The sequence below is a fragment of the Delphinapterus leucas genome, chromosome 20 (assembly GCF_059928025.1).
Source record: "Delphinapterus leucas isolate spDelLeu-1000000601 "Yukka" chromosome 20, BTC_Dleu_Yukka2, whole genome shotgun sequence".
Lineage (NCBI taxonomy): Eukaryota > Metazoa > Chordata > Mammalia > Artiodactyla > Monodontidae > Delphinapterus > Delphinapterus leucas.
In genome coordinates this window covers 15,054,948-15,079,019 of record NC_143148.1, presented here as the reverse complement: position 1 = coordinate 15,079,019, position 24,072 = coordinate 15,054,948, and the positions used below count along the sequence as shown (strand labels likewise).

At 38.3% G+C, this 24,072-nt stretch overlaps 1 protein-coding gene across 1 annotated transcript; it reads right to left on the bottom strand.

Moving 5' to 3' along the window:
* Positions 1-634: 634 nt before the first annotated feature.
* Positions 635-23,599, bottom strand: ZNF585A (zinc finger protein 585A). Its single transcript, XM_022586240.2, has 4 exons — positions 20,814-23,599; positions 13,204-13,330; positions 9,126-9,218; positions 635-7,868 (listed from the first exon to the last, which is right to left on the bottom strand). Exons 1-4 carry the CDS (start codon positions 20,889-20,891, stop codon positions 5,536-5,538), a joined length of 2,631 nt encoding a protein of 876 aa, XP_022441948.1. The 5' UTR covers positions 20,892-23,599; the 3' UTR covers positions 635-5,535.
* Positions 23,600-24,072: the final 473 nt, after the last annotated feature.

The following is a 24,072-nucleotide window of genomic DNA, read 5'->3' as shown; positions in this document are numbered from 1 at the left end:
GGATGCAGGTCAGATACGCTGGGGAGGGGAAGGATGGGATGGCCAGGGGAGAAAGGGCGTGGTTGTGCCGGGGCATGAGGAGGGGAATTAAATCTCAAATTAGAGGACCTATAACCAACCCACCCTCCTACCTCCTCCTTCCTCCCCACAAATTTAGCTCACCGTGTGGAGCACTTGGTCAACCTCACTGCTATTGCTATCATTCATTCATCCGTTTAACAAATTTGTACTGAGTTTCTACTTTGTGCTGGAACCATGCTGGCTGCCTTGGACACAGCAGGAGAAAGACAAAGTCCTGACATCATGAGGGTGATGGTCCAGTGGGGAGGAAGGAATGATAAATCAAAAAAAGAAACATTTAATATTAGGTCAGACGGTGGTACTTGCAGCACAAATATAGTACAAAATAGGAAGTGACTCCAAGAAGTGTGTTACTTCATATACAATGGTGTGTGTATGTGTGAACTCTCCAAACAGAAGAGGACAGCAAACTGCATGAACACTGGGAAAGCAGAGTACTCTCAGAGAACACAGCCAGGCAAAGGCCCAAAGAGAAACAAGCTTCAGCCATGCTAAGAACAGCCAGAATGGGCGTGTTGACAGATAGTAAAAACGTTGACCAGCTACAACTGCAGGTTCTTCAGACCCTATGGCCTCTTTTATTATAGCTTTAACTTTACACTATAAACATTAAATGTAAACATGTAAAAATACAAATAACTGAAACTTTATGTGAAAAATTGATATACAAAATAGAAAAAAATTACATACTCCAATATATAATCATACAGTACATATTACATTCATATAAAATAAACATTTTTATTGTAATAAGGAATATACAATAAATGGTATTACAGTGTACTATATTACAAATATACATTATTATAGTATATAATGATATGCAGTATAAAATTATAACTAATGTACAAATCTAATTATGTATAGATATTTATAATCTAATTTCTAATAAGAAGTCTTTTATCAAACATAATTTAAATTATCACACGGTAAAACATACTTTTGAGATTCATCCACGTTGTAACTTGTGTCAATGAATCATTCCTTTCTCTGGTGTCATAAATCAGCCTTTTTATGGCTGAGTAGTATTCCATTGTACAGATGTACTACATTGTGTTTATTCACCCACTGATGGACATTTGGGTTGTTTCTAATCTTTTGGTGATTATGAATGCGGTTTCTGTGAACATTCGAGTATATAATTTCTCATTTCTCTAGGATAAATACCTAGGAGTGGGATTGCTGGGTCATAGGATAAGTATATAGTTAACTTTATAAGAACTTGTGAAACTTTTGCCCAGAGTGGAGATACCATTGTATAACATTCCCATCAGCAATGCATGCAAGTGTCTATTGCTTTACATCCTTGCCAACTTTTGTACTGTTATTTATTGCCATTCTGATAAGTGTGTAGTGGTATGTCATTATGGTTTTAATTTGCATTTTCCTGATGACTAATGATGTTGAATGTCTTTTCATCAGCATATTTCCATTTGTATCTCATACAACCATATGGATGAATCTCAAATACACTAAATGAAAGAAGTCAGACTCCAAAGGAGACACATTTTTACATATATATGGATACACACACATTTATATGACATGTGAAAAAGAAAAAACTATAGAAACAGGAAACGGATCAATGATTTCGACGGGTTGGGAGTGGATAGAGAGATTGATTAAAAAGGGATAGGAGGGAATTTAGGGGAGTGAAGGAACTCTTGGTTGTGATGTTGATCACATGATTGTACACATTTGTCAGAACTGTACACTTTTAAGGGTGACTATTACTGTGTGTAAATTATACCTCAATAAAGCTGACTTTAAAAATATCTCAGTACTATAATATTATGTTACAGTAAATATAAAGGAGAAATAATTGAAAGTAATTTACAATAAAATAACATACATTTCCCTCTGTGAGGTTTTGGTACAGCCATACAGAGGTTGATCTTGTGTCAACTTATAACTAGTAATATCATTAACAACAGGGACCCTCTCATTGGTCTCCACTAGCCCTACTCCCCTCAAGTGACCCATATTAAGTCACTTCATCCTCCATAACTCTATTTTACAGGTGAGGCAACTGAGGCTCGGGGGAGGTTACTGGGCATCAGGGTTGGCACCTGGATATTAATCCACGTTGACAGCTTTCACTATTCTGCTTGTTTCATTCCTCATGTAGTAAATGGGAAGCTGTTTGTGATCTCCTGGGTCTCCCAGATCCTCCCCAGCCTACTCCAGAACAACAATTCCCTGGAGGGTGTCTATGAGGCTAGGACCTGATCCTCATCCCTTCTCCATCCCCCAGGATTCCTGTCCAGGCAAACAGTGGGGACTTGGAGAAGCAATACTGGGGGACTTGCAGTAGCCACACTAAGTGGCTTCATGAAGCAATGTGGGCAAGGGGGAATCAGTAGACACTGTGTTACTGAGGGCCAATAGGGAAATAGCAGATATTACCAGGATTTAATGGAAGAGTCACAGATACTGTATTAGTGGGTAATGGGCACCAAGAGACTTTGTGCCAGTTGTTAATGGGGGTCCTACAGAGATGGCTAATGTGACGTTTATGGTGCCTTATCAGTCATTGCCCTCATCTGGGGAGAGGGAAGCAGGTTAATGGCACACACCAGTGTTCAGAGAATATAGGGGGCATCACCACATACTGTGTTGGGGATGGTTACAAACACTGTTAGGTGGAGTAATGGAAGATAACTGGTCACCATCATTGTGATGGACAACAAATGGAAGGAAACACAAGCCATCCTGATAGAGGTGTAATGAAAGAATCAGGAGATAATGTTAAAAGTTGGATTAGGTGGGGTATACCATGGTTTCCTACTCTGAGGATTGTAATAAGCGGTCATCAGTTACTTTTTGGTGAAAGTGGGAATAAATGGGGAGTATGGAGGTTACCAGACTGCTTCACAAATGTGGTGAAGTAATACACATTATGCTGGAGGTAACTGGAAGAAGTAATGAGAAGATCTCCAGACACTATTTCCTGTAATAAGAGGTGACAAACACAGTGATGGAGTAAAGTCAAAGGGGGATAATGGAGGGTGTCCAGACATTGTGCTGGGGTAGGTTAAGAAGGGGGTAATGGAGAGATCTCCAGACACTCTCCTGCGGGATCAGCAAACACTGTCCTAAGTTGGGGGAAAATGGTGGGTCGTAAAACATTGAGTGAAGCCCCAGAAATAGTGCTGAATGAGTTAAAAGGGAGTAGTGGGTCACCAGATACTGTTCTAACATAGAGAAGGATGTACAGTGGCTCATCAGATACTGTGAAGGGGTGAGATAAAGGGGAGCTAATGATGGATTAGACATGGATCTAACGTGTGGTAATGGGGTATCTAATCACTGCCCAATTTGGGTGAGAGGATTACAGGAAAATCCTTAGACCTGTCCCCTTAACCAGGTTCTGTCCCCATTCTCAACCCTCATGCTGCTATTCACAAAGGTGAGAACATTTCTATACAACCCAACTGTTTCCCACTCTCAGCATTGCCAATGGACTGACTTGAAGGAACCATTTTGCTGGTTCATTTGGCCACCCAGCAGCTGAGCTTTCAATCAGACCCTCTGCATGCATCTGTGAGACCACTGCTGCCCCAGTCTTAGGTTGCACACCTAACTTCTAAGGAAGGTCAACCCTTCTCTGCTCTTGGCCTCTCCATATTATTAGCTTTGGGCATACCTGTCAGGGCATGATAAGCAGGTCTGTAGGTCAGGTTATGGGGTAGACAAGGCCCCATCAAGGTGCAATTGGGGTAAGGCAGGACTGTGCATGCTCGGGCAGTGTGAGTGGGCTCTTTTGTGATCACTTTGGAGCTGACTGTGGTATTTCAGAATCATTGAAGAGAATCCTGAAACATCAAGCATCAAGTCCCATCTATGTGGGAGTGATTTCCTGTGCCTCAGTCCCTTCTTTAAATGGGCTGGCATCAGAGCAAAAGGTTTACAACGATGTTACAACTTTTAGAACAGGAAGGAGGCACAGCCCAGGTAAAGACTGGGGGTGAAAAAGCCTTGTGTGTTTTAGACAAGTTGGTTCTCCCCATCGGAGCATCTTATGCTGCAATACAGAAAGGATCAAAGGGAAGTCATGGGATGAGCATGGTCAACACTCCACAACGTGCACTCATAGAAGGACTGTTGTATGTCAGGCATGGGTCTAGGCTCACAACGGTGAACAAAATGGGGAAAAACATTCTAGAGTGGGAACCATAGACAAATAAGTGAAATATACAGGGCATCATGGTAATAAGTGCTATGGAGAGGATAAAGGAGGAAGGGGAGGATGATGGAATTTTAAGCCAGGCAGGCAGGGGAGGGCAGGGCAGGCCTCTGTGAAGGTATGCCATTGGAAGAAAGACACAACGGAGTAAACCACACAGATATAATGAGGAACTGTGCTCTTTGAAGAGGGCACTGCAAATGCAAAGGCCCTGAGGCAGGACCTAACCTGATGTGTTTGAGGCACATGGGGGAGAAGGTCCTTGAAGAGTGCATGGAATGAAGATGGATAGAGAGAAGACAGTGAAGGTATGTTGGGGTTTGTTTTAATGAGTTATTGATTCATTATTGTCATTATAAAGGTCAAGTCATTAAGGAAGGCAAATGAGCTGGAAGCACTATAAAACTGTAACAGCAAAAGGGAGACCAAGGTGAAGAGTTGACTGAGGTGACCTGAACATTCTTACTTCAGAAGCTTTCCTGAAGGTAATGGGAGCTCACAGGACACTATACTGGGGGCTAATTAAGGGTCAGTAAGTCTGGGAGATAATGGTAGTCAACACGAATAGGCAGTCATAATGCAATTATAGGGGTCAGAAGACAATGTGCTGTATGAAAGTTGAAAACACTCTACTGGTGGCTAATAAGGCGGGGGTACCATTCATGGTGCTAGAGGATAATGGGGGAGTCAACATACACTCTGAGGTTTATATCTGTATACATGATTTTTTTATTGTGGCATCCCTTTCTTGATAAAAATATGCAATGGGGGATTAGATACGCAGACCACGTTTGATTCAACAGAAGAATGACACACAAAATTCTGTTAGGCAATGTGTTCTGCAACAAACATCTCACAGAACTTAGGGTTTATCGTTATCGTATATATTATGCTGTTCTACCATTCAACTTGTTGGCATATTACCTATTCCACAGTAAACAGGATTATCATTAACATGACTTCACATAATGTTTCCAGTGCAGAATTTGCTAACAGTGTTCCATTACAGTTTTCATGAGAAGGCTTCTTCTAATGTACCAAACTGACAAAGTTCCTTCTCAGTATGAATGCCTCAAGGTTTACTGAGGCTGGTGACAATATGGGAAGGGGTCCTCCCATTCAGGGTCCTTTCAGAGGTCCTCTTCTGTAATGTATGACATTCTGATGGAGCATTTCTAGTTACGATAATATGCATATTTTTCTGTTGCACGAATTCCATAATGTAAAATAAAATCTGATCTCACTGAGGTTTTCTCAGAATGTTTCTCTCAAGTGTGAATACTCTGATGCACGCTGAGAACCGATTTCTGAACGAAGCCTTTCCCACAGACTACACACTTATAGGGTTTGTCTCCAGTGTGCGTTGTCTGGTGTTTGTTCAAATTTGATCTGTCAGTGAAGGCCTTCCCACACTCAGCACACACATAAGGCTTCTCTCCTGTGTGAATTCGTTGATGCACTTGGAGCTGTGATTTCTTAGTGAACGATTTACCACAGTCACTGCATTCATAAGGTTTCTCTCCAGTATGAATCCTATGATGTATAATCAGTTCTGACTTTTGTCTGAAGGTCTTCCCACATTCAGAACAGATGTAGGGCTTTTCTCCGGTATGAGTTTTCTGATGTTTACTGAGATTTGACCTGCCACTAAAGGCTTTCCCACATATAGCACACACATATGGTTTTTCTCCTGTGTGAATTGGTCGATGCACCAGGAGCTGAGACTTGGAGGTGAAGGATTTCCCACAATCATTGCATTCATAAGGTTTCTCCCCAGTATGAATTCTCTGATGAGTAATAAAGTTTGACTTCCGGATGAAGGCTCTTCCACACTCAGTGCACACATAGGGTTTCTCTCCTGTATGAATTTTCTGATGCACAATGAGTATTGATTTCTGGTTGAAGGCTTTCCCACATTCATGGCATTCATATTGTCTCTCTCCAGTGTGAATTTTCTGGTGTATATTGAGGTGTGACTTCTGGGTGAAGGCTTTTCCGCAGGTATTGCATTCATAAGGTTTCTCCCCAGTATGAATTCTCTGATGTGTAATCAAGTCTGACCTTTGTGTGAAGGCCTTGCCACATTTAGGACATATATAGGATTTCTCTCCTGTATGAGTTTTCTGATGTGTAATGAGATTTGACCTGTTGGTAAATGCCTTCCCACATTTAGTGCACATATAAGGTTTCTCTCCTGTGTGAATTCGTTTATGCACGTGAAGTTGTGACTTGGAAGTAAAGGATTTCCCACAATTACCACATTTATAAGGTTTCTCTCCTGTATGAATTATTTGATGGGCAATCAAGTGTGCCTTCTGGATGAAGGCTAGCCCACATTTCATGCATATATATGATTTTTCTCCTGTATGAATTCTCTGATGCACTGTGAGTGCTGACTTCTGAGTGAAGGCTTTTCCACAATCACTGCATTCATAAGGTTTCTCTCCAGTGTGAATTCTCTGATGTATAATCAACTCTGACCTGTACGTAAAGGCCTTACCACATTCAGTACATATGGAAGATTTCTCTCTCATTTGTACTTTCTTATGTGTATTGAGGTTGGAACTATTGTTGAAAACCTTCCCATATTCGTTGCATATAGACGGTTTCGTTCTTGTGTGAGTTCGTTGATGTACCTGCAGTTGTGACTTGGAAATGAAGGACTTCCCACAGTTACTGCATTCATATGGTTTTTCTCCAGTATGAATTCTTCGGTGCGCAATCAAGTGTGTCTTCTGGATGAAGGCCTGTCCACATTCAATACATATATAGGATCTCTCGCCTGTATGAATTTTCTGATGCATCTTGAGTGTGGACTTCTGCGTGAATGCTTTGCCACAATCACTGCACTCATGGTGTCTCTCTCCAGTATGAATTTTCTGATGTATACTAAGATCTGAGTTATAAGAGAAGCCTTTCCCACATTCACTGCATTCATAGAGTTTTTCTCCAGTATGAATTCTCTGATGCCTGAAAAGAGAAGATACTTGGAAAAAGGCTTTCCCACATTCACTGCACTTATAGGGCTTCTCTCTAGTATGAGTTCTCTGATGTGTAATGAATTCTGGCTTCTGTACAAAAGCCTTCCCACAGTCAATACATACATACAGTTTTTCTCCTGTATGCACTTTCAGATGTACCTTGAGTTGTGACTTCTGGGTGAAGATATTTCCAAATTCAGCACATTCATAAGATTTTGCCCCAGTATGACTTTTCTGATGTTGACAGGGTACTTGTTTATAGCTGAGGATTTTTCCACACTGATTATGGCCCCATAATTTCTCTCCTGTTGGAGTACACTCATGTTTAGTACAGGAAGAAATTTTACCATATTCAGTAATCTTATTAATGTTCTTTGATCCACTGTTTCTATTATGACCGTGTAAATCTAAATTATGGCTTAAAGCACTTCCATATAAGTCACACTGATGAGGTCTCTTTGGGGAAGGAATGTTTTGGCTCACATGAATTATTTTTCTGTCTTTATATTCATAATCCCTCTTTATAGTCAATATTTTCTTGATGAAAGCAACATCTCTTAAAGATTTGTTTTCTCTTTGTTGATAGCTCTCTATCTGGTCATCAATCTGCCACAATCCTTCTAGAATAAAATACAATAAAACGTCACTTGTAGCATCACCTTTCCTCTCAATGTAGAAAGAAGTTTTTCAGAAATTCTCTGTGAGGTTTGAAACCGAAACTCTCCTTCTCAAAGGAGAATAAGATGATTTTAACTCAAATAGCAGCTAGCAGAGGCAAGAGAAGAGGGTCATATGGTTCATCCAGGTTGAACACAGTGAAAAGGGTGAGGGTGAATCATTGGCTGAGAAGACTTGGTGATAGTGGTGATAGGAAACATTCTGGGATACAATTCAGTTTATTTAGAATATGAACTCAATGCACTGTGCCAGGAAGTGAAAAAAGGCAAAGAACAAGATATATAGCACAATAATATTTATATAAACTAATAATACACACCCCAAGTCACTTTAAATATGAACTTAAAAATATGTTTCTATCATATAAAACAATTGCCTATGATGGGAAGTGAGATGAGTATGGGGAAAAGAAGGAATAATGAATAAATTGAAAAAATAAAATAATAGAGAATCCTTACCCATACTGATGATGATAGTGTGTCCTGAATGAAGACATGATTAAACTCAAACCTCACCATATGAAGTATAGAAATAAAGCAATTTCAAAAATCAGCCAACCAGGCAGACAGCCCCCAGTCAGTGTGAAGTCTCAAGCAACCTTGGAAGGAAGTCAGAAAGGTACTCCTAAAGGTTAAGCAACAGTGACCTCTAAGTCATCAGTTGGATGAAAGACATGGGGAATGGGAAAGTGAGAAATCTTAAGTCAGTGACTATGGAGAAAAAAGGAAGAGAGCATGATTGGAGATAAAGTTCCAAAGCATCTCACAATGAGAAAGAAAGAAATGAAAGAGGACTAGCAGGAGTGGGAGTGTGTGACATACAGTAACTTTTAAAGAAAGAAAATCCATGAATAGCTGAATACATAAAGAATGAATCTTGGACAATGCGAAAGGCAGAAAGAAAAAAAGAATGTTAGAGAAAAGGAGCATAACCAAGAAAAAAAGAAAATATTTATTGAGGCAGATTGGCATGTGATCCAGACGCCAAAAAGCCAAGGAAGAAGACAGAAATGACAAAGGCATTTTTATAGAAGGCATTTAGTTATTTGAGAGGCTGATATCAAGGGTCCTCAAATAATACAAAAAAATCAGAACCTTCCAGAAGAGTCAGCTTAATAGCATTTCAAAGATGCCAGTCTTTCTCAAGATGGCTGAGATTTACTTCCCTGTCTCCCATCAGTCTGGGTCACACTCACTCACCTGGACAGCTCTGATGTGGGCTCTCACCCTGCAGTGCCCATGGCTCCTTTCCTTGCTCCAACATGAAAACCTCTGTTTCAGGAACTTGATACCCTGTTCATGAGAAATGATAAAAGGTCTGGGTCCAGCTAATTGTGTTACAGAGCCCAACCAATAGTCTTGTTCCATGAGGCTTTGTTCTACAGGAAAGTAACAGTGTATCTCTGAGAACAGAGTACAGTTAACCCTTGAACAACAGGGCTTTGAACCACATGGGTCCAACTTATAAATGGATTTTATGGAAAATATTGGAAAATCTTTTGGAGATCCGTGACAATTTGAAAAAACTCAAACTTCATAGCCTAGAAATATCAAAAAATGTTTTTAAAAAGTTAGGTATGTCATGAATTTTGTAGCCACCTCCTATTGCTATTGCAGTGAGCTCAGTACTGTAAATATCCACTTAAAATGCCCTAATCATTGCCTCATGAGCAGTCCCTCTCTCCAGTAAATTGTGTATAGCAGTAAAAAGTAATCTCTCTGGGTTCTCACATATGTTTCATGTTTATTGCAATACCATAAACCTTGAATAATATCACAGGGCCCATACTACCATACTAAGTGCCACTAGTGATGCTGGAAATGCTCCCAAGAACAGAGAAAATTCATGACATTACAAGAAAAAGCTGAATTGCTTGATTGAGGTCTGCAGCTGTTGTTGCCAGCCATTTCAAGATAAATGAATTAAGTGTAAAAACCATTGTAAAAAAAAAAAAAAGAAAGAACTACATGAAGCATATACCAGCAGACAAAAAAACCCTGCATCTGTTTTTTTTTCTTTTTTGGCCGCACCTCATGGCTTGTGGGATCCTATTTCCCCAACTAGGGAGGACTGAATCCAGGCCCTGAGCAGTGAGAGAGTAGAGTCCTAACCATTGGACTGCCAGGGAATTCCCACCATGCACTTTTTGAGAAACACTTTTTTTTATCTTGTATTAAAAATGTAGTTTTTATGTGGGTACAGGATTGTTATAAGAAAAGCATTCCAGGACTTTGCTGGTGATCCAGTGGCTAAGACTCCATACTCCCAATGCAGGGGGCCTGGGTTCGATCCCTGGGCGGGGAACTAGATTCCACACGCCACAACTAAGAGTTCACATGTGCAACTAAAGACCCCGCATGCCACAATGAAGATCCTGCATGCTGCGACTAAGACCTGGCACAGCCAAATAAATAAATAAATATTTTTTTAAAAAGCATATCTATAGATTCTAATATGATTTGAGAAAAAGCAAAGTCCTTATATGGTAACTTAAAGCAAAAGGAAGGTGAAGGGCTTAAAGCTAGAGAATTTAATGCCAGTAAAGGATGGTTTGATAATTTTAGAAAGAGGTTTGACTTTAAAAAGAGATAAGAGAAGCAGCTTCTGATGACCAAAAGGCAGCAGATAAGTTCCTAGATGCCATAAAGAAAATCATTCAGGAGAAAAAAGATATCTGCCTGAACTGGTTTTTAATGCAGATGAAAGTGCCATATTCTGGAAAAAATGCCACAAAGGACTAAGGAAGAGAAGTGAGCACCAGGACAGGAACCTAAATCCTAACTAACTCCCCTGTTTTGTGCAAGTGCAGTCAAGTTTATGATTAGGACAACCCTTATCTATAAAGCTGCTAACCCCTAAGCCTTGAAAGGAAAAGATAAACACCAGCTGCCAGCCTTTTGGTTGTAAAACAAGAAGGCCTGAACAACAAGAACTTTCTTTCTGAATTGGTTCCATTGATGCTTTGTCCCTGGAGTCAGTAAGTACCCAGCCAGTAAGGGACTGCCTTTTGATATTGGACAATGTCGCTGGTCACCCAGAACCCCATGAGTTCAACACCAAAGGCAACGAAATGGTCTACCTGCCCCCAAGCACAACATCTCTAATTCAGCCCCTAGATCAGGGGGTCACAAGGACCATTAAGGCTTATTACACATGGTGGTCTATGGAAAGGACTGTCAACACTGTGAAAGAGAAACTTGATAGAGAGAACATCATAAAAGGCTGGAAGGATTACACCACTGACGATGCCATCGTTGTTATAGAAAAAGCCATGAAAGCCATCAAGCCTGAAACAATAAATTCCTGCCAGAAAAACTGTGTCCAGATGTTGTGTATGACTGCATAGGATTTACAACAGAGTAAATAAGGGAAATCAAGAAAGACATTGTGAATAAGGCAAAAAAGGTGGGGGTGAGGGTGTGGAGGATTATCTTGGAGAAATTTAAGAGCTAATAGACATCACAGCAGAGGCTTGATGAATCTGAGGGCTTTCGAACCAATGCCAGATGATTAGAAAGAAAACATAAAGAAGCAGTGCCAGAAAACAAGTTGACATTAGACAGTCTGGCAGAAGTGTTCAGATTTACTTAAGACTGCTTTTGACTTCTTTTACCACATGGACCTTTCTATGATATGGGCACTGAAACTAAAGCAAATGGTGGAAGAAGAGTTGGTATGGTATAGAAATATTTTTAGAGAAATGAAAAAGCAAAAAAGTTAGAAATTATGATGTATTTCCATAATGTTACATCGAGTGTGCCTGTATCTCCTGCTTCCCCTCTTCCACCTCCCCCACTTCCTCCACCTCTGCCATCCCCGAGACAGCAAAACCAACTCCTCCTCTTCCTTCTCCTCCTCAGCCCATTCAATGTGAAGACAACGAGGATGAAGACCTTTATGATGATTCACTTCCACTTAAAAAGCAGTAAAGAATCATCATGCTGTACAGTTAATAAACTTATCTGTTGTGTATACATGTGTCTTCCTGTAAAAATCTAATAACTGTACGGCAAGAACTGTATGAAGAGTTTGTGTGTCATCGTCATCATCATTGACTAAGTATTCATCATGTAGAACATCATGTACAAGACTTGTATTGAGGTGGACAGCCTATCCTTACATAGGCATAAGGTGAGTGTCATTTAATATAAAATTAATAATGTGTTAGTTTTCTTACTGTTTTATAACTCTGCTTTCCAAGAAGTGCATTATTGTACAGTATGCCTCTCTTGTAATTGGAGAAACTGGGTATCAGCCTATCATCACAGGTAAGTGGTTTTTTCTTAATGTAACAATGTTTCCAATACTGCATTATGAATATGACTATAATACTGTATGCCATAAAAATTTTATAACACTTTATTCATTACTGTATAGGCTAGGCTACCATGAAACCATCATATCAATTACACTAGGCTACCATAAAGCAATCATATTGCTACTTCTTCATTATCAATACATGAATCATTCATTACACCTATAAATAAATATGAATTTCATTTTCACATTACCTTTTCATTTTTGATGTCTAGTGTTGTAATACATATAACATCTATAGTGCTTTGTATCATTTAAGACAATATTGATGTAGGCATTGACAGCCGATTCACCTTATAAATAGATGACATAAACTTACGGTATTGATAAATACAGTACAGTAAATGTATTTTCTCTTCCTTATGATCTTCTTAATAACCTTTTCTCTAGCTTACTTTATTGTAAGAATACAGTATATAATACATATAACACACAAAATATACGTTAATTGACTATTTATGTTATTGGTAAGCCTTTCAGTCAACAGTAGACTATTAGGAGTTAAGTGTTTGGCAAGTCAAAAGTTGTATGTGGGGCTTCCCTGGTGGCGCAGTGGTTGAGAGCCTGCCTGCCAATGCAGGGGACACGGGTTCATGCCCCGGTCCGGGAAGATCCCACATGCTGTGGAGCGGCTGGGCCCGTGAGCCATGGCCGCTGAGCCTGCGCGCCCGGAGCCTGTGCTCCGCAACGGGAGAGGCCACAACAGTGAGAGGCCCACGTACCTCAAAAAAAAAAAAAAGTTGTATGTGAATTTTCAACTGTGCCAGATCTGCACCACTAACCCTTGTGTTGTTCAAGGGTCAACTGTAAAATTCAGAGTGCCCAAAAGGGATAAAGAATCCTGGACAAATCAAGGACAAAACCATCATATAAGTCAGGTGTCTCACAGCATTCAGCAACTGAGAATAAAAACACTCTCAGTGGGGCCCTTCTTTCAGACACTCAGGTAACTGTGCTTACCTACTGAGAGCAGGTGGCTATAGGTCTCCAGCATCACATCCCGGTACAGGTTTTTCTGATCAAGGTCTAGCTGCTGCCACTCCTCTCTGCTGAAATCTACAGCCACATCCCTGAAGGACACTGATCCCTGTAAGGGCACATTCCTGTTCAGCATGAATAGTTTTGGGGGATGGAGAGACTATATTTAGGAATATGGAACTTAGGTTTTGTTGTTAATTTACCTCCTCTTTTTAAAAACTCACCCCCCATTTCCCTAACATTTTATTATGAAATTTTACAAACATACAGAAAATTTTAAATAATTGTGTAGTGAAAACCTATATAACCACCACTTAGAATCTATCCCTAACAATTTACTCTACTTGTCTTACCACACATTTACCCATCCATCAATCCATATTACTTTTTTGTTCATTTCAAAGTAAACTACAGACGCCAGTACACTTCCTCCTAAATACTTCAGAATGCAAATCATTAAGTGGAGTATAACATTTTTTTACCTTTTTTAGGTAAGCTTTACATACAATGAAATGCACAAGTCCTCAGAGTACCATTTGAAGTTTTGACAAGTGCATACACCTGTGTAATCCAGGAACTTTTTAAAAAATGGTATTGCATATACGGTGTATATTAAATATCTAGTTTTACATAATATTTTATGGAAGAAAGAAAGCCAGTAAAGAATTTCTGCTATTGTTCTATACTATGGTCAGTCAATTACTCGTTTTTCAAAACTAAAGATTGAAATAGGCTCTCTTGTAGTTTTCTAGCAACTGGATGAATGACCTGTGATACAATTTCTGAGCAATTTAGGACCAGCCATTATGCTAGCCCTGGGAACACACATACGAATTATTTATGTTTCTAATCTTCTAGCAACTTAAAAGACTTGGAAAATAAACAAGACCTATGTTTTAAAAGTAAAGTAAAAGAAGACACAAGTTCACTAAAGTGTCAAAAAGTAAATCTCTATGTGGAACACACTGAGGTCCCCAAAAAGGAAAAATACATTCCACATGGGTGTGTAAGTTTATTATTAGTTGAGGAATTTAAGTTGGAAGATGAGAAGTATAACACAGAATGGGGAAGTGAGGAAGGTCATTTCCCAGAAAAGACAAGCAAAGGTGTGGATATAGGAAAATACATGATGAGTTTGGAGAATAGCAAATAGCTCTATGTAAATGAAGAGAAGTCTGCATGACAAGCCAGGAAGGTGGTTATGGGAAAAACAGTTTGCTCATAGAACAAGTATGAATTTTCCATTTTAAGTAAAGGTAATTAAGGTAGTCAGATTTATAGTAAACATTTTTTTTGTATAAGACCTGTATTGCAGAATAACCAAATAAATGATGAGGAACAGTTCCTTACAAAATGATTTCTGGCTAATAAATGAAGAAGTTAGGATAGAATTAGAATACCATCATCTCATAACTCCTAATGAAATAATGAGTTTAGACAATAATCATTAAGGGTTGCTCAACTGTTTCAGGTGAAAGGCTGAAGAGAAGTTTAAAATGCATGAGTCAGCTAGTAACAATGGCATCCACTCATCAATTTTAACATCACAAAAAGAGAGATAACCATGTATTATGTGCCTCCTGACATGATATAGTAATTAACTTCATACCACCCATTTTTAAGTACTTTTACAAAACATAAAGAAAAATACAACCTGAATCTCATTAAGCCTCCAGATCCAACAAATCATTCATAGGTAATATGAAGTATAGAGGAATATGTTGAACAATATCAAGACCAAAACATGAGCTAAATCCAGAAGGCAGAAAATGGCCTGTTCCTTCAAAAAATAAATTACAACAGAAAAAATATGAAGGAGAATCTTTTCTTTATTAAAAGAGACTTCAGAGTCATACTAACCAAATGCAACTTGTGGACCATGTCTGGCTCTTAATTAAAGCAAACCAACATTAAAAAGATATTTATGGCATGTTTCAAATTCAAATAATAACTGGGTATCAGATGATACCTAGGAATTATTGATATTATGTTTTAGGTGTGATAATGGCTTAATGGTTATGTCAAACAAAAAGGAAGAAAAAAAGAATTCTCATCTTTTAGAGATATACATCAAAGTAGTCACAGATAAAATGGTTTTGGGGATTTACTTTAAAATAATCTAGCAGCTGGGAAGGAGGGTAGTTTTAGACAATATAAGAATGACAGAATGTTGATCACTAATAAAGCTGAGTGATAGGTACAATAGATACATGGGCTCCTTATACTATTCTCTTTACTCTTGAATACATTTACATTTTTTTCATAGCAAAATGTATTTTAAAAAACATGATCTTCCATATTAAAAAAATCTAATCTGGAAATGCATAATTGAAGGAATGGCTATTTCCACCTGGAGTCAAACACTTAAAAAAGGGATCTATAGGGACCTGAACAGCCCACACTCAGTAAATTATAGAAATAATAGACAGGGTATTATCAATGATATAGAAAAACAAACAACAGGATCTAATCAATATTTATAGAATACTCTAACCAACAACAGCAGAATACACATTCTTTTCAGGCATCCATAGAACAATGACCAAGACAGACCATATCCTAGGCTGTGAAATAAATCTCAACTGGAAAGAAATGAAATAATATGAAGTATATTCTCTGAAAATAATGGAATCAAACTAAAACTCAATAACAGAAAGACAACAGAAAAATCTCCAAAGGAATTATATTAGAAAACAGTAACAAAAGCTATCTGGAAAGTCTGGAAATATCTGGAAGTTAATCAACACACTTCTAAATAACCTATAAGTCAAAGAGGAATTCTCAAAAGAAATCTAGAAAATACATAGAACTGAAAAAAAGTGAAAATACAATGTATCAAAATCTGTGGGATGCTGAAAGGGAAATTTATAGAAAAGGGGAAACAAATGATCCAAGTAAAAAATGGGCAGAGAATCTGAATAAGACATTTTTCCAAAGAAAATATACAGATTGCCAACAGATAATGAAAACGTGCTCAACGTCACTAATGATCAGGGTAATACAAGTCAAATTCACAATGAGATATCACCTTACACCTGTCAGAATGTAACAACAACAAAAAAAACCCACAAACCCAAGAAATAATAAGTGCTGGCAAAGATGTAGAGAAAAGGGAATCCTTGTGCACTACTGGAAGAATGTCAATTGGTGCAACCACTATGGAAAATACTATGGAAGCTCTTCAAAAAATTAAAAATAGAACTGCCATATGATCCAGCAATTCCATATCTAAGTATTTATCCAAAAGAAATGAAAATGTTAACTTGAATAAATATACACACCCCCACGTTCACTGCAGCATTATCCACAATGGCCAAGACATGAAAGCAACCTAAGTGTCCAATGATGGGTGAATGGATAAAGAAAATGTGGTATTTATATATGCATTGGAACATTATTCAGCCATAAAAAAGAAGGAAATCTTGCCATTCTCAACAGCATGGATGGACTTCGAGGGCATTATGCTAAGTGAAATAAGTCAGACAAAGAAGGACAAATACCGCATGATCTCACTTTATGTGGAATGTAAAAAAACCAGCAACTGAAGTCATAGATACAGAGAATACACTGGTGGTTGCCAGAAGCAGGGGGTGGGTGATGGGTAAAATGGGTGAAGGTGGTCAAAAGTATAAACTTCCAGGTATAAAATAAGTCACGGGGACATAATGCACAGCATGGTAACTATAACTATAGTTAATACTGGATTGTATATTTGAAACTTGCTAAGAGAGATCTTGAAGGTTCTCAACACAAGAGAAAATATTTGTAACTATGTGTAGTGACGAATGAGAACTAGATTTATCGTGGTGATAATTTCACAATATATACAAATATTGAATAATGTTGTATACCTGAAAATAATATGTTATACGTCAAGTACACATCAATTTTTTAAAAAAGGAAAGGGGAAAGGTCTCAAGTCAATAATCTAAATTCCTACCTCAAGAAACTAGAAAAAGAAAAGCAAAATAAACAAAGCAAGCAGAAAGAAGAAAATAATAGAAAACAGGTATCAAGGAAATTGAAAAAAAACCACAAAAAACTAGAGAAAAATCAATAAAACACAATGTAGTTATTTTGAAAAAAATCAATAAAATTGATAAATCTTGCTGACTGACCTAGTAGTCAACCAGACTGACAAAGATAAAAAGATACAAATTACCAATGTCAGGAATGAATATCGTTACAGATATGGCAGCCATTAAAAGAAAAATAAGGGAATACAAAAATTCTATGCTAATAGAGTCAGCAACTTAGAAGAAATGGACCGATTCCTCAAAAACCACAACTACCAAAACTCAACAATATGAAATACATAAGTTGATAATCCCATAAACCATTAAATTAAAATAATAATTTAAAAGCTCCTGGAAAAAAAAGTCTCCAGGCCCAGATAGTTTGTTGTTTTTTTTTTTGCTGCACCGTGTAGCATGCAGGATCTTAGCTCCCCAACTAGGGATCGAACCCGTGCCCCTTGCAGTGGAAGCAGAGTCTTAACCACTGGATCACCAGGGAAGTCCCGAGATAGTTTTACTAGAGAATTCTACTAAACTTGTAAAGAAGAGTTAGTCTCATTTTTACACAATCCCATCCAGAAATTAAAAGAAGAGGAAACACTTCCCAACTAATTTTTTGGGGCCAGTATTATTACCCTGATACCAAAGCACTACAAAGACAGTACCAAAAAGAAAACTACAGACCAATATCTCTTGAGAACTTAGATGCAAACATCCTAAATGAAATACTGCCAAATTGGATGCAGCAATGAATAAAAAGAATCATGCATCACAATAAATTGGAATTTATGGGAGAATTCTCTGTACTATATTCTGCATGCCCTTTGAATCTATAATTATTTCAAAATAAATAAAACATTGAAAAAATATATTGAAGAAAGTTTATTCTCATAACAGAGCATTTTGAAATGGGCAAGACCAGAAAATAAGTCACGAGAACCACTGCACAATTCAGGTGAGAGAATACAAATTTCTTACTTATCTAAAGTAAGGCTGCAGTAAGGCTATAGAAGAGATTGATACTAGCTATTAAGGAGGTAAAAGTGATACCGAGTGTGAAGGTGAGAAAAAATGACTCAGATAACTCAGATAACTCTCAGTTATCTGCTGTAGATTCTGAGGTCACAGATGAATTTAAGGACTAGAGGAGGGGGCTGGGGGAAAAAGATAAATAATATATTTTGTACATACTAAGATTTAAGTGATAAGACATATACAAGGATGAACTCTAGGCAGGTGGATAGAGAGCTAGTAGGGAGATGATGATTCAGGAGTTAAATATACAGAGCAGGTCACTGAATTCAGGGTAGGGAATGAGCATGCAGGAAGGACAGGACAGAGAAAGTATTAAGGATAAGTATTAAAGATACTTGTGGTTTTTAATGTCTAAAATTATGATGCTTGAAAGCTATCTTTTTTTTTTTCTGCGGTAGGCGGGCCTCTCACTGTTGTGGCCTCTCCTGTTGCAGAGCACAGGCTCCGGACGCGTAGGCTCAGCGGCCGTGGCTCATGGGCCCAGCCGCTCTGTGGCATGTGGGATCTTCCCCGACCAGGACACGAACCCGTGTCCCCTGCATCAGCAGGCGGACTCTCAACCACTGCACCACCAGGGAAGCCCGAAAGCTATCTTTTTTATTTCTTCATTTAACTATGTTCAGAGATTACAGTTTGCTTCTTTGTGATGTGTTGATTCTGTTTATGGGGCTTAGAACATTGTCATTTCTTTGAAAATGTTCCTTATATACTTGAAAAGAATACATATACTCTGATTTTTCTCTTTCATACACTTGCATATTCACAACCTACTCACATCAAAACCCTGGCCCCTAAACCCTATGTCATCAAGAATTAAATGGGGAATCAAGATGTCATATTCGTAGCTTTGACTCCGCACCAATTGAGGTTCTTATAAACAATCTGTCCAGGAAAAATCTCCTTACTCAAAGGTAACAATAAAAATCTCCTAATGTACAAAGATACTATAAGCAAAAAGAATGAAAAGAGAGAGATTAAAAGGAACATGCTAGAAATAAATTGCCACACAATAAAACACATTCACCAGGAATTCAAGGAATTCACTAAAACAATCAACTACTTAATGAAATAAATAGGGATATAAGAGTCCAAAGAAGAAATAATGAAAAAACAGGTTAAGAAAATGGTTATTTAAATTTTTGAAAAAAAAAAAAAGGCAGAACTCAGTAAAGAAGTAAAAAAGAAAGAAAAAGTAGCACAGAAATGAAGTTCTCTCTGAAAGCAATAAAAACATTCAATGAAAACACAAAAAGTGGCAAGAGCAGATTAAGACAAGTAAGCAACATGAAATGGAAATAAGGACGTTTAAAGTAAAATAGAAAAAAAAACAAAAATAGAGTTTAATAAAAATATCCAACAAACAAAAGGATCCTTGAAGTAGTAGTATAGAACTCTTATCATTATTCACAGTACAAATTTAATAGATATTGTCTAAAAGAGTAAAAGATTTAGTTCAAAAAGTTAATGCGATAAGGGTGACACTAAGAGAACTAACCAAACAAAAAAGAATCTAAACCCTTCTAATTACCAGAATGACACAGAAACAAAAGCAAAAAATACAGAGTATACAGTGAAAGATACATAAAAGAAACATCCACATCAGAAGTGTAACATAAAAAGCATCTTTCCACTGCTGTACAGAGAAATGCACAAGGACTCCAAAGGCTGACCGTAAAAGGATAAGCAAAAGGCATATTTGGATATGCCAACAGAAAGGAAATAACAGCCTCCATCTTAATATCAGACAGAGCTGAATTCTAAGAAAAGATATTAAACAGGACAAGGACACAATCCAAAATGAACTTGAGATGTCATTACTATCACTGCAACAAATTACATAGCATCAAAATTTATAAACAGAAACTATAGGCAATACAGATAGAAATATACTCATGGTGGGAAACTTTAAATAATATCTCTCAGCTCCAGGAGATAAAGAGGAAAAAACAAGCCACATTGTAAAAACCTCCTAACTACATATTTTATTGATAACAAAGTCTATATCTGGAAATATTCTTTTCAAGTGACTCTGTAACATTTAGAAATATTAAACATAAAATTTGCACACATACACAAAGTTAACATTCCAAAAGCAGAATAAAATCAATGCAAACAAATCTCTCCAAAGGTGCAATCCTAATTTTATTAAAAGGAGAATTTTTTAAGTAAAAGTCTTAACACCTACAAGTGAAAACGTGGTAAATGGTAATTAAAGATTTGATGGGAAATTTAGTATGTTCCTAGAAATCCACCCTTTCATCTAGATTTTAAATTGAGATAAGTTATTTTTCTAGATTATTTTTGAACATTGTTTTGCTGTGAGTAGTTAATACATTTGATTTCTGAATCTATGCTCATAATTTTCAGTTCTTTTACTGTCATTGATGGGTTTAGACATCAAGGTTAATATGGTAAACAAAATAAAACAAACACCAAAAACAACGTTGGGAATAATTTTAGACATCTTTACATAAAACTTTGTTGTAAAGATCAAACTACTCCCAGAATGAATTTCCACCCCCTGGAATTCCTCCTCCTCACCTCACATGAGCTGCCATGTTCCTCTGGAGCCAGGCCCAGGGATTTCTGGTGAGAGGTCCAATTAGCTGGCATGGTCATGCTGGGTCTCAGCCTTTATTCTCTCAGGAGCCTAAAGTTTGGTGGACATCTGTAAACTCAAGCAGAGATGCTAAGAAGAGGTGAGGTGGAATCTGGAGGAAGATCTGACCCAGGGGCTCCCTGGAAAGATAATGTCCACATGGTCAGTCATCACATAAACATCTCCAGTGAACTCCAAGGTGTAGTTCCCTGAGCTAGACACCACAGGACCGTGGTTCTCAAGCTTGAGCGTGCATTCGAATCACCTGGAGGGTTTGTTTAAATACAGTTAAAAATCCCCACACTCCCACCGTTTCTGATTCAGTAGGTCTAGGGTAGGGCCTGTCTCAGACTATTCGGGTTGCTCTAACAAAATACCACAGACTGGGTAGCTTATAAACAACAGAAATTTATTGCTCACAGCTCTGGAAGCTAGGAAGTCCAAGATCAAGTCCATGATCACGTTTCGATGAAGGCTCTCTTCCTGGTTCATAGCCAGCACCTTCTAGCTGTGTCTTCACATGGTGGAAGGGGCTATGAAGCTTTGTGGGGTATCTTTTATAAGAGCGCTAATCCCATTCATCAGGGTTCTACTTTCATGACCTAATCATCCCCCAAAGGCCCCATCTTCTAATACCATACTTTTGGGTATTAGAATTTCAACATATGAATTTGGGGGGAACAAACATTAAGATCATAGCAGGGCCCAAGAATCTGCATTTCTAACTAGTACCCAGGTGATGCTAATGCTACTGTTCCAGGAACCATACTTTGAGAACCAGTGCTGTGGAGAACATGAAGTTTAACAAAACCTGTGATAGGTTATTAGTCATGGTAAACTATGAGAAAAAAACATGAGATATGGAGTGACACTACTGAAGATTTGAATTGCAGCTCTGCTACTTTTTGGCTATGAGAAAATGAATAAGTTATTTTTAGCTTTAGTTTCAAAAATGAGAATGAAAGTGCGTACCTCATAGAGTTACGAAAATGAAATGAGATGATGCTTACAAAATACTCAACACTTCCCTGGAATACAAAAAGCATCCAATAAATATCAGCAATTACTATGCACTATTAGATATTAAAAGTTAATATAAAAAACAATATAATCAAAGCAAGTAAAACAACAGACAATACTGATTTAGGTATGTGACAAAAGTGACATTCAGGGCTTCCCTGGTGGCGCAGTGGTTGACAGTCCGCCTGCCAATGCAGGGGACGCGGGATCGTGCCCCGGTCTGGGAGGATCCCACATGCCGCGGAGCGGCTGGGCCTGTGAGCCGTGGCCGCTGAGCCTGCGCGTCCGGAGCCTGTGCTCCGCAACGGGAGAGGCCACAGCAGTGAGAGGCCCGCGTACCGGAAAAAAAAAAAAAGAAAAAAATGACATTCAATTGAGTGTACACAAGACATTCATTGCATAAATGGTGCTGACATAACTGGCCTTCCACCTGGAACAAAACAAGCTAGATCTCCATTGCACACTATACATTAGACTGAATTCCAACATGAGTAAATATTTTAAGTATATGTATTTTAAAAATCTCAAAGAATATTAAAATAAATTTTAGGAGTATACGATTGTATAACATTCTGGTGGAGTCAGAGGGATCTTATTGTACATGAGAGAAAACCCAGAAACTATAAAAGAAAAACCAAATATTTCTGATTCGATATTTCCTAATTATATGTTAAAATGCACCTTGAAAATAAAAATGAAGATATATATACATAAAAGTTTCAATATGTGATGACAGGTTATCCTTATTGTTAAAAAAAAAAAATCTAGCAATCAAGTGGAAAAATAATAAAAGCCCAGGGGAAAAAAAAGACAAAGGACATGAAAATTCACAGAAAAGTAAATTTAGATGGCAATTAACCCAAAAGGTGCCAACATTACTGACGGGAAAGTGCATTAGACGAATCAGACATAATTTTCCCTCAGAACTGTAAAAACTTTCTTTTAAATGCTGGAAAGCATTTTGGAAAATGAGCTCTTTTATAAATTGCTGGTGGGTGCTTAAATTGCTATAATATCTTTTGAGTTATTTAGTTATATCTATTATTGAAAATACACATAACTGCTCCTAATAATATTTCCAAATATATAAAGCAGAAACTGGTTGAAGGAAGGGCAAGAGGATAAATAACTTTTCCAGTGTGAGTTTACCTTTCTCGGTAATTAATTAAGCAGACAAAATAATATATATAATGCAATCTATATGAAACAATACAATTAATAAAGAATACAATTGTTTTTATGTAATAGATGTGACATTTATGAAAACTGACCCTGAACTGGGCCATAAGCAATTTTTACACTCGAGCGTCACCCAGAGGCATTATTTGAAATAGAGAATGCCCTTCTAAATAATTCATGGATCAAAGAAAACATTAACTGAAATTCAAAAAACAAAAACCCAAACACTGAAATGGGAGCAATAAAGAAAATGCTTGTGAGTATTTAAAAAGCGAGCTCATCACAGACCCCATAGATTCCTCATGCTGACGCCCCAGGCCCTATCACTGACCACAGACTCCCATCACTGGGCCCCCAAATCCCAATCACTCATCTCAAAGATATTCACCATTGCCCAGGACCCCATCACTGACCTCTCTCTGATACCCAATAACGGACGCCACAGACCCCACCCCCCACCACTGAATCCCCAAACCACCATCACTAACTCCACTGACAAGCCTTCCATCATTGACCCCACAGAATTCCTAATTAAAAGCAACCAAAATCACCTCAGAGACCTCTCGGCATTAACGTATGAAGATGCTCCTGACACAACCAGCAAATACGCCTCCGAGAGCCACTTCCGCTTCCAGTCGGGCCTCTAGCACCTGACGGACTGTTGGTATTGCGCATGCTCTGAATTACCCTGGAAGCCGCATTCCGCCAACAGTCAACACGGCGAAGAGACTTTGTTAGGGACCTTGCGCAGTTTCCCTGAGAGGCGCTGTTGGGCAGAGAACATGGCTGCACCCAGTGTGCTTCTGCGCGCGGGCCGCCATCTTGGAAGCGTATCCGTTCCGTACAGCGAAGGAAGAGGCCTCCTGCGGGTTTTTAGAGCGAGGCAGGGGTTGCCACAGAGCATGTGGGAGTGTACTAGGTGGGCTTCCGGGAGGAGGAAGGTTGGAGATGGGGTCCCGAACTCCATGTTATGTTTAGAAAAACCTAAATTGCCCCTCAGGA